Source organism: Aedes albopictus, unplaced genomic scaffold (genome assembly GCF_035046485.1).
Source record: "Aedes albopictus strain Foshan unplaced genomic scaffold, AalbF5 HiC_scaffold_172, whole genome shotgun sequence".
In the NCBI taxonomy this organism is placed as follows: domain Eukaryota; kingdom Metazoa; phylum Arthropoda; class Insecta; order Diptera; family Culicidae; genus Aedes; species Aedes albopictus.
In genome coordinates, this window is record NW_026916950.1 from 34,331 (window position 1) to 46,043 (window position 11,713).

Consider the following 11,713-nt stretch of genomic DNA (forward strand, 5'->3'; position numbering starts at 1 on the left):
GCGCTGTGGAAAATTGTACTGTCAAGTGTAGCATCAGGTTTCGGTTGGGTCTCTGAGGTAACACAAAAGATGGACAAGTTTGATGTTCAAAATCATTAATTTCAAGTTGTATCAAGCATGGAGTAAACTCAATTCCAGAACTAAAGTGTAACAGCAAGGCGATTAACCTCAAAAGGTAACCTCAACTTCAACTTGAACCGTGAAACATAAATCATTTCCGCACTGGCAAATATTTTCCCCACGAATCGATCGGAAAAGTTTCTATGAAGCAACCCGATGCTCCTTCCTGGGTTAGAAAGAAATGCCTTTTACTTCGGACGATAGACACGATGAAGAGCTCTACTCAATCAAGGGCAATTTAATTTAGAACTTTAATTAGTTTTCCAGGCCAAGCCCTGGTGGACCCGGTTAACCTGTGGACGATAGATACACGAATTGATTGATGGCAACAACACAGGTAGATGTATGTAATGTGGAAGGAAATTTGAACGAAACTTTTTGTTTTCTCAAACTTGTTGTTTGTACTATCGTTTTGGAGTTCATATAAACTATCTGAAAGTCAATCAGGTAATATGCCTTAAAAAATGCATTCGAACACATTTATCTATTTTAAAATCAATTCTAGTGTTTGTACCAAGGTTTATACGATATAGTTTATTGTAGATTTCTTCTGATACTTCATGAATCTTAGAGATCAGAAAAAAATGTTGAGACAGTTGTTAAGTTCTTTAAAATTTCATCAATTTCAGAAAATGTGTATTACTTTCAAACAATAACTCAAAAATACTATCTAAAAACCAAAGAATTCCTCTAACCGAATGTTTTTTCTATCTGTTCTTACAGGAAATATGAAGATTAACGCAACTACCAAAATGGCCACCCCGATTGAAGAGAAATTCGATCAAAATCTTAAGGTGAGTTTTCCTCCAATATGTGTTGCATTATTGAAATATCATTCCAACACACAACGTCCCATCCAAATTGCAGACGCGCACCGGGATGGTGATGATCAGCGATGGCAAAAGCAAACCAGAGCTGGCCCGGTTGCATCTTTCGATGGAAATGATCACCATTCAGAAACAGGACACATCCACTCCGGCTCCGACGCCAACCAGCACCAGTCATCCACCAATAGAGTCTAAGGTAAGTAGCTGTCTTGCGAATTAGATTTGATTGAAACTACATCTTAATATTCCCATTTGATTCATAAGATTCCTCCATTGGAGTTGAACTGAATTTCTTGAAATGTTCATTGTTCAATGTTTTATACATTTTAATGGTCGGGAACATGTTGGTGGCGACCCAGCCTCGGGTATAAATTGACAATCATAAAGCTTATAATAACAATAATTGTCCTTTATGAAAATCAACAATGTTTCTGTAAAAACAAGTTACGTGTATAACTTATCCGCAATTTGTGTTTGATTGATTGTTTTCTCAATAAATCATTTTCAGGACAAAAAAAGAAGTGCTAGTTATTCTAATTGATTGTATGGGAAACAACACAAACATCGAATCGCAAACCGAATAAGAGTGGTTATTTAAATCGTTCAATAATGAAATCAGCAAACTAAGTTTATCCAGCAGAAAACAAGTTTAATCACATTCTTTTGCGCTACGGACGGCCGGCACGCCGACGTATGCACTGTCACATACGTTGGCGTCCACAAGTGCCTTCATGATCTATTGCTTGAGGTTGATGACATATTTGCAGAGGGCTCAATAAATCAATTCATACGACTGGCCTGGCATCTCAGTTTGCAATCATTCGAGCTGTATTTCTACTTTGGAAATAGATACCAACACGTTCTGGAGGAGAAAAAAAATGTAGGATTGAGTCACCTTTGGTGGGTGTTGACCATTCTTAGTGATGAATGTGTACAGAATATATAAATCGTAGAAGTCCAGGGATGTATAGGACTCATGAATAAAAGACAGTTATAAGTCAAATGAAGCGTCAATCTCGCGTGTCATGCCTCGAGCTTGTGTGCTTGTCAACTACGCACTACTTGTAGTTTCCATATAAGTATTTTCTGGTACAACTCACTGGCGACACTACTATTCAGTGCAGCTCTGTCGATACTTTGTGAAATTCTACTGGAATTTTTAAAATCATGAAAGAATTACTTAACATGGGTAATCCTAAAGCAATCAACATTGCGTGAAATGCAGCGAATTTGCCTTATGCGTACAAAAATGGAATTGACTGGAAAATAGTAACGCCATATGACTTGCAGCGAGGCCCAGATAGCCGATGCGGTATGCGAATGGCCGTTCAACAGACTTATAATGAAACATGTCTATGTAGCCCTTTATTGACATGTATAAGATTTCCTGGTACCGTCAAATGGGGTAACTTGCAACACATTTTGACTTTGAAGCAATATGAGTGAAAATCTAAATATTTGAAACATACTGTTAAGTATCGTGTACCCTAATTATTATGAGTGGAATACTGTGCAGCACTTGATTCACCCAAATACGTTGCCACATAATCCGCAGGTGCGAAATACATGCTTGTTGCAAGTTACCCCAATTGCAACACATGACATGAAGCTAAGTTAGCTACCACTAAACTGCACTAACATTCTAGTACTTGGTCATATTATGAGTTTTTGATGTAATGCATAAAAAATACATTGCAAAGATACACACTAACCAACTGTAATATTATTTTTCATGAAAGGATTGGTAGTTATTACAAGCAAGGATATATCGTTTCACAGCAGGTCTAACATTACTCAAATATAAAATATATATGGATCTCGTGACTCAGTACTAGTTAGAGAGTAGTGTGCGGTAGTTCTAGTTCGGCAGCAGCAAAGCATCGCGCGCTGGCTTTGAAAAGTGTACAGGCCGCGTTTTCATTCGGTCGTCGTCGTCGTCGTCTATTTGACTGCTCATCTTCGTACGGGGCGATTTAGTGAGTTTTTGGAGGCAAAGTGTACAGGCCGCGTTTTCATTCGGTCGTCGTCGTCGTCTATTTGACTGCTCATCTTCGTACGGGGCGATTTATGATACGATAAATGCAACATCAACTTTTTTTGCGATTTTAGTCAACAGACATTGAAATGTTCGTCACGTCAAGTGTCGGCCCAAGTTCCAAAGCCACGTTGGTTCAAATCACTTTATTTTCTCTTTCGTTAATTTTCGCACTTCGAAAACTATCTGAATGGTTCGTCATCTTCGATGTCGGCATGTGTTTTGTTTTAGTCCAAATGAAAATAAGTGGTTTGATATTAATAGGGTTGCATGAATCACTCCACTTACCAAAGTGAACTCATATCATGCGCCCTTTCCCCTCCCCACTAACAAAAAGTCCTTCCCATGACAGACGTGGAGACGCAGAGGTGATCTCGGTCTTTAGTAAGCAACGCACGTCATAATAACATTCCTTTCCTTCCTCGATGACCGTAAGGACGTGGCCGGCGCCGTTATTGACCTAATAAAGTTTGGAATTCTCGAAGATGCACATTGAGGACGGTAAGCTACTCCCAAGCTCCGTCTGTTGGTTCCTTGTGCAACTTCGATTGTTCTGGTCAATCACGGAGTAGCAACTACGAATAGTACGGTCATCTATGCTCATGCTCATGCTCATCTCGTGACTCAGTACTAGTTAGAAAATGTCAACATTGCTTAACGTATTTTTTTTTTGAAAATATAGAGTGAGTCATCTTTAGGTAATTTTCAGTTTTAAGTTTGGCTACTTCAGCTAAAATAACATGATTTAAACAACACCAATTCAACCTTGTAAATATCGTAGCCGTTAATTTGAGTATTCAGCTGAAATTATTTGTTCTGAACCTAGAATTGATGTTGCTGATTATTTTAGAACATTATTCATGACTTGAATTAGACTTTCAACAACGTGAATCATGAATAGAATTTCCAAATATGGCAGTCCTTATCAATGTTTGAAAGTCTCGTAAAATTAAAAAAAAGAAAAATCTATTTCTATCAGAGATATAGTGAAATTAGAATAAAAATTAATAAAAATGTGAACTTCAACTGTTGCAAGTTTCCCCATAGTGGTTGTCGAATCTGATAATGATTTTTTACCTTACTTAGTCGATAAGTTTATTAAACTTCTATTGTTCAGCTAAGCTTACTATTAGATACCCTAACTGCAAGCGAAGTCATCGGCCTTATCGAACTTATCATAGGAGAGATGTAAAGCACGATTTTCATGCTTGTTTTTATGGCACAAAATGAGTAAACCGTTTAACAGTGTAACTGAATAATTAACAAAGAAACAAAACTGATTTTTACACTAAAACGATCTTTTGTATTGATAATTTTAAGGTTGAAAGATTCGTCATTGATATTATAGTCATGATTGAAATTTCAAAAGCAGTTTTCTCTTTCAGGGCATAAATGCTTACAATGAAAATGTATTCACTGTATTCGATTCTCCATCTGGAATACAGTGAATATTTTTTCATAATGAACATTTGTATTTTGAACGAGAAAACTGCTTTCGAAATTTCAATGATGACGGTGATGACGAATTCTTCAACCTTAATAACCGAAATAATGAAGCATACTAGCTTTCATTATTATGAGAAAAAGGTTCACATATAATGTATGTCATCGTGTTGCAAGTTACACCGCTGTTGATGGTACTTCGGAAGTACTTGAAACATGAAAATTAAAGGACACAGAATGTTGATTTAATGGCAAATGGAGAGATGAAATTGTGACAAAAAAAAAACCGCGTTCTGGATGGATTCGAACCCACGACTCCGTATTCGCTAGACCGGCGCTTTAACTAACTGAGCCACAGAGCAGGTAACAATTCTTCGGAATAGGATGCCAAATTAACTCCGAGCTAGAGTTGCCATATACACTCCCGATCAAAAGTTTGGGGTCACCTCCTCAAAAACATGTCATTTTTTTAGGCCCATATCCTCGCCAATTTGCGTCCGATTTCAAAACCCTCATTCAAAAGATAATAAGTCAAAGAAACTTTGAACATGACGTAAAAAAAAACTTTTTAAAAAAAATTGTATGTAAACTTAACCCAAAGTTGCCAAATTTTCTAAAAAATTAATAAAAACTTACGGCAGTGTCGCTGGAAATTAGGTCGACCAAATTTAAAGATGAGAGCGGTAATATAACCCATTTTCTATTAGCTTTCAACTGCTTTTTACAGAACTTAGCTAAAAATCTAGAAAAAAAGTTATTAAGTAAATTAACTCTTCATATCATCAACCAAAAGTTTGGGGTCACTTTCGTAAAACATGAAGAAATAATTTGGTCATATCTTCGTCATCTATAGTTCAATTTTAATTCTTTTTGGCTCATTTCAAAGATAATTAACTAAATTTACGTTTGATGTCTTTAACTTAACGTATTTAACGATTTTTGTATATAAAAATGTTAAGTACAGTTAACACATTTCACCACATTTCAAAAAATGAGGCAACTTTACGTTAAGTTTTAGTATGTAAATTTCAACAAATATGTGTGGTTCAATGTATATGCAGTAAGTATCATTCATTTTGTTGCTAATAAGCCAAGAAGAATTAAAATTGAATGAAAGATGACAAAGATATCAACAAATCACTTTTCCATGTTTTACGATAGTGACCCCAAACTTTTGGCCGATGACATGAAGAGTTAATTTACTTAATAACTTTTTTTTTCTAGATTTTTTAGCTAAGTTCTGTAAAAAGCAGTTGAAAGCTAATAGAAAATGGGTTATATTACCGCTCTCACCTTTAAATTTGGTCGACCCAATTTCCAGCGACACTGCCGTAAGTTTTTATTCATTTTTTAGAAAACTTGGCAACTTTGGGTTAAGTTTACACAAATAATTTTTAAAAAAAGTTTCTTCTAAATCATGATCAAAGTTACTTTGACTTATTATCTTTTGCATGAGACCTAGGGTTTTGAAATCGGACGCAAATTGGCGAAGATCTGGGCCTAAGAAATGACATGTTTTTGAGGGGGTGACCCAAAACTTCTGATCGGGAGTGTATTCAGATTTATCTGTAGGTACTATACAGATTTTCGTGCATTTGAATAGATTGCGGAGTTGTTTAGTTTTGTATGGAATACAGATTTTCCATTCGGATTTTGTATGGGATACAGATTGTCAAAAAGAGTGGTACATTTTTTTCAAAAATCAGGTAACTTGAAATTTGTTTCTCTCAAATGTACAATTTTGTTCAAAAAGCATGCGATAGGTTTTAGGCTTGGTCTTCGTTTTGTCAAAGGATAAGCAAAATAGGTTGCAATTAAAAGGTACAAACTGATAACACTTATTCGAGAAGGATATACGAATAGTCGGTACAATAGTTTCATTTGACGCCTAAAACAATTTAAAAAAGATAGACTAATAATTGCGACAGAGTGACCTTTTGTGCAATGGCTGTATCTAACAGCGTACAAGAGAAATTTTTGAGGAAATAAGCCGAGTTTTTTTTTTTTTTGAAAATAAAAACATTCCCTAAAGAACCTGATTGGGAAACTCCTGGTGGAAGATACAGTGTGTATCGAACAATTGTCCGTACTGCATTTTTTTTTATCAAAATAATGTTTCATTCAAATGTTCAAAACTTTTTAATACGTCAATCAAAAACGCTTAAATTTTGAGCAATCGTAAACAATATAGCTAAGCTCAATTGGCAAAATTTTGATTGAGATCGAATAAGTTTCCTGAAAATTATAGAACTCTTCGTAAATCTTTTAAGATTTTTGATCAAATTTATAATATTTCAGTGCTTTATGAAACTTTTTCGTTTTTTTTTTGTGTTACAGCTTATACCTAATGTTTTTTATGCAGTTTCGTTTGTGATTTCATATTCACTAGAAAAAATATGAAAAATCGGTATATGTTCAGAGTATCATTTGGAAATTTATCATATTTTGATCAATAAAAGAGCCAAGTGTTTTTGAGAAGGTGATTCCATAAGCATTGATCGCTGAAATGTTTGGCATGCTCTTATTTTTCTTTATGGCCAATTTTGTGAAAAATGACCATGAAAGCCTATACTAAATGGTAATTTTTTCACAAAATTGGCCATAACTTAGGAACGAAAAAAAAGTACACTCCAAAAATTTCAGCAATCAAAGCTTATGAAATTACCATTTCAAAAATATTTTTTTGAAAACTTTCCACGAGTTCGGGCACAGTTTTTCCGGCTTTACTTAATGAATTTTTTCAAAGGTGTGAAATTTTATAAAAAAAATCCACTTCATTTTTTTTATTTCTGAGAAAATTGGTTTTATTTTCTAAAAACAAACTTTGTTAATACGATGCATCGTTCTTGAGTTATGATTTTTCTAAAAAGGCTTATATGGCACATTTGGACATTTTTCAACATAATTGCCCATAATTCAGAAACGAAAAAAAAGTGCATTCCAAAAAGTTCAGCGATTAAAACTTGTAAAATAACCTTCTCCAATTTTTTTTTTAATTTTCCACGAGTTCGGGCATAGTTTTTCAGCTTTTCTTTACGAATTTTCTCAACTATGAAAATTTATTTTCAAAAACTTTCTCCAGTTTTTTTTATTTCTAAGAAAATTGCTTTCATTTTTTTAATTGTTTCTATGATGCTTCGTTCTTGAGTTATGATTTTTCAAAGTAAGTAGTGTCAGGGGAAAACAAAAAAATCCCACCTTTTTTTGTTCATATATCCATGAGCCCTGCCTGTGGAAAAAGTTTCATGAAAATCTGAGACCCTTCTGAAATCTGAATCAATTCCGGAAACTCATACCGGTAACCTTGAAATAAAAATTCATGTAGGTCCTCAGAAAATACACCGATGATTTCGAAGAATCTTTGTACGAATTTCTGCATGAATCCTTAACAAATCTCTTAAGAAATTTCGTATGAATTCCAGAAAGAATCCCTTTATAAATTTCTTAGCCTTTGGAGGAGTTTTCAAGAGAATCTTTGGAAAAAAAAATCCACAAAATTGTGTAAAGGAGCTCCTTGAAACAAACTCTTTAGAAATTCCTAAAGAATTATTTTTAGAAATTTCAGGAGGAAATTCTTTAAGAAGCCCTGGAGAAATTTCTGGAGAAACCATTGGGGAAACTTTGGAAGGAATGCTTGGAAGATTCTATGAGGACATTCTTGTAGTAATTTCCAAAAGAAATTATGAAATAATTTCGGGAGGACTTCATGATAGATTTTCTAAAGAAATCTTTGGGGAAATTTCTGAGAGAATTTGTAGAGGAGTTTAAACAGCAATCCTTGAAGATTTTCCCAAAAAAATCTCTGGAAGTTTTTTTCTTGATGAAAAACCAGAATTTCAGAAGGAATGCTTTGAAAGTTTCTTAAAAAATCCTGAATTTGGTTTCTCGTATGTAGCCAGCTCGAAGCAGTTAAGTGTGATTCACGGTGGCAATACCAGTCATTGGCAAGATACCGCTATTGTCAGCATCGATTAAGAGCACATAACTGCCAAAGTAATATTTTGATGACCTAATTTTGTTATGGTTCTAAGAACCTCTTCTAGTCTATTTGACAAAAACATGTTACTTGGGTGGATACTTGCTTGAATATTTATCGCTGAGCTCGTTCCATATTACAAAAATAAGTTATGAAGTTAACACTCTGAAAGTGGAGTGGACCTGGTACGATAGTGTGGTGTGAGGCACGTGACTATCACGATGAGGACCGGGGGGTAAAATCCTACTCCCTACAAACTCACAAAATGTGAGTACTTCCTTCGCAAGGAAAGTAGTTAGTGGGTCCCGAGATGAACTACAGTATTGGACAGAATAAAGTACGCATGAAGCGATTTTCATATCAAAGTTTGGGCTCTGAATCTCAATTTATAGGACACAGATATACTTCAAATTTTACCTGGGCACTTTTGGTTATTTGATAATTACCTTGTTAAGAAGTTGAACCATCCCATGCAAAATTTTTAAAATTATCAAAAAATTCTCATTTTTAAAAAATCACAAATTTTGATTATTTTTATTTTGAAATTTGATTATTAGGACAAATATGTTGGGGTCTCCAGTTAGCCTAGTGGTTAAGGCTATGGATCGCCAATCCGGAGATGGTGGGTTCGATTCCCGTTCTGGTCGAGAAAATTTTCTCGACTCCCTGGGTATAGTGTATCATTGTACTTGCTTTGCCATCTGAAGGATCGATGGAGCTGAAAAAATAAGTTTGTTTAGATTAAATGCGCCCAGGAGAGCTTAGAAACTGTGTGGTAGTTCTTATGTTCCGTAGAAAGCCTTAAAAAATAAGAAACTTGATCTCCGAAAAAAATGTTGTGGAAATGCCTATATCGATTTTTCCCAAATTTTGATCAAGGAATTCCTTAGACAACTTGCTGAGAAAGCGAATCTGATAAAAAATTAGATAATTTTTGGTATTTAGTGATAAATAATGTTGAATTCATTAAAAACCACCTTTGTGCAAATGCAAATTTGAAAAATTAAGTTATTTGTTAGAGAACTCAACTGTTTTTTTTTTCTAAATATCAAGAGAATTGAAAGGAAATATAAAAATATGGAGTACAATATGCTATACGCTAAAAGAAGTTGGTAAAAATCATTTAAAAAAAAAATCATTTAATTTAATAAACAAAGTGTATTTATAATTTCTGAAACAGTCTATATTTTGCAAAAAGTTAAACAATTCTGGGATACTTTAAAAAGTAATGCTTAGGAATATCTTATTTTCTCACATATCAAATTTCAAGAGTAATATCACAGAGAACAGACATCCAAGTCCAGTTCCGAAACTGTGTAAGGAATTTAACGGCCACTTGAAATCGGCAACACAAGTGGCAATACCGTGGCGCTGCAATCGGATAATTTCTCATACTAATTAAATTCACCACTTGAAATGTTTCAATTCACCACTGACTGTGGCAATATGGTGTTTGGCGGCGTTAGTGTTGTCATCGTATATTGGTTTGCAACCTTACTCAAGTGAAGATTCAACTTACACAACTTTCTGTTTGAAATTTGTTCTAGCCTGGATGTCTGTTCTCTGTGGTAATATTAATGCCCAGTTCAAATTTGAGATCCATCGGTGTACTTGAATCTGAGATTCAAACCCCCGATCATGTTCATTTGGTATAGGAAACAACCAATGTGCACATTATCCTGTCCAGTGCTGTAGCTCCGAGTTAAAAATCTCGCTAAAGAGATTAGAAAAACACTCTTAAAACTTCAACACTCTTCTTGGCAGAAAAGTACTTTCTGTGCAGCAAGTTACCCACTTGCAACAGTTTTCACTGTTTATTTTCGAGCGCTCAAGCCTAGGTGTCAGCCAGATCACATCCCACACGTACTCGAAGTGTAATGCAAATTAGGTGCGCCTCTGGCTGGTTGGGTGTCCCCCTTCGCACCTGGTTTGCAAATTGGCGGCACGAACGGACGGACGATGAAGTAAAAAAGCTAGGGCAGGTACCTCTACCGGACCATTAGCATACGGGTAATAATTTATGCGTGCAAAACAGTCAGCGTAGGACTATCGGTGTGATTATGTGAGCGGAGCGCGTGCTTCTATGTGGGAAAAACTGGTAAAACTGTCACCGGGGGGCAACCCATCGACCTTCGTCGGTAAAGTGCTAATTAGCCCCAACTGATGTGAAGTGGGTCTGCCAGCCACAGTCAGCAGGAGAAACAAGTGGATTAATTCCTGACATTCTTTTCCAATTTGCAGGAACGTATGGTACAAATCACACGACAGAAAGTCGGTGGCCTAGGATTAAGCATAAAGGGAGGAGCCGAACACAAGCTTCCAATACTGATATCCCGGATCTACAAGGACCAGGCTGCTGATGCGACGGGTCAGCTGTTTGTGGGCGATGCCATCATCAAGGTAAATATTTCTGTATTTGTCGTATGATAATTGAATTAGAGGCTTTGAGTATTGCAATAAAAGCAGCTATTTCAGTCTGCATTGTTCGAAGACCTTGCTGCATCCATTTTGTGTATCTAATAAATTGTGCGTCACAAATATGATCAACGGAGTTGAGCCAACTAATGCATTTGTGAAGTTTAAAAAAAGTGGTATAACACTTTCTAATAAATCCTTCCGAACCAGAGGCGCCATAAGTGATTCCAAAAAACAAATTTCTGTTTAAAATCACTCAATAGCGACATGTCAATGCTTAATACTGCAAATTGTAGTGGAGCATAGTCCCTCAAATCTATATCAGTAATAGTATTTCTTATCCAAATAAAAACTAACATTGCATCACCTGACATCAGTGCTGAAAATGTCATTCCGACATACAGCTCATTTCCTGAACCTGAAAATATGGAATATGCAAAACTTGTGCGGCTAGACAAGTTCTACAAGAAAGTCAGGGAAAACCCGCTCTAACTTTATTATTTAAGGTTAATGCCATTTGAATTCTATGACAAATGCCATTTGATATTCATTATGGTTCTACAAATATTTCTCCAGTGATCCTTTCAGAAAATCTTCCAGGGAATTTTTGAGTATGCCTGATACTTGGACGCAGTGGCTTAATTTCCCCAACAGGGAAGGGAAAAAAATGCCTGATAGGAATATTCTCTCAGGTTTCTTTAAGAATTCCTCAGGAATTTTTCCAGGGATTCCTTGAGAATTTTCATTAGTATGCTTGCACAAAGCTTGGATGAAGTTGTGAAGTTGAATATATCCACTGGTATTGCTGATGTTGCTACTATCTACAATGTCAAAGACTCACTCAGTTCCATACAAAGGGCAAAGTCCTTGCAAGAATTTTTTTTATTTAAAAAATCC

General features: G+C 35.5%; 1 protein-coding gene across 1 annotated transcript; it reads left to right on the plus strand.

Annotated features, from left to right (window-relative positions):
• The first annotated feature begins 815 nt into the window (after positions 1–815).
• On the plus strand, positions 816–10,863 carry LOC134284477 (gamma-1-syntrophin-like). The gene is made up of 3 exons (XM_062843360.1): positions 816–914; positions 988–1,143; positions 10,643–10,863. The coding sequence occupies exons 1-3, from the start codon at positions 819–821 to the stop codon at positions 10,826–10,828; spliced, it is 438 nt and encodes a 145-aa protein (XP_062699344.1). The 5' UTR covers positions 816–818; the 3' UTR covers positions 10,829–10,863.
• The last annotated feature ends 850 nt before the right edge of the window (positions 10,864–11,713 follow it).

Excerpts from the sequence above, each read along its gene's own strand:
- LOC134284477 (XM_062843360.1), top strand. The coding sequence starts at position 819 with ATGTTTTTTCTATCTGTTCTTACAGGAAATATGAAGATTAACGCAACT. Across the intron at positions 915-987 it reads AATTCGATCAAAATCTTAAG|ACGCGCACCGGGATGGTGAT; the intron begins GTGAGTTTTCCT and ends TCCAAATTGCAG. Across the intron at positions 1,144-10,642 it reads ATCCACCAATAGAGTCTAAG|GAACGTATGGTACAAATCAC; the intron begins GTAAGTAGCTGT and ends TCCAATTTGCAG.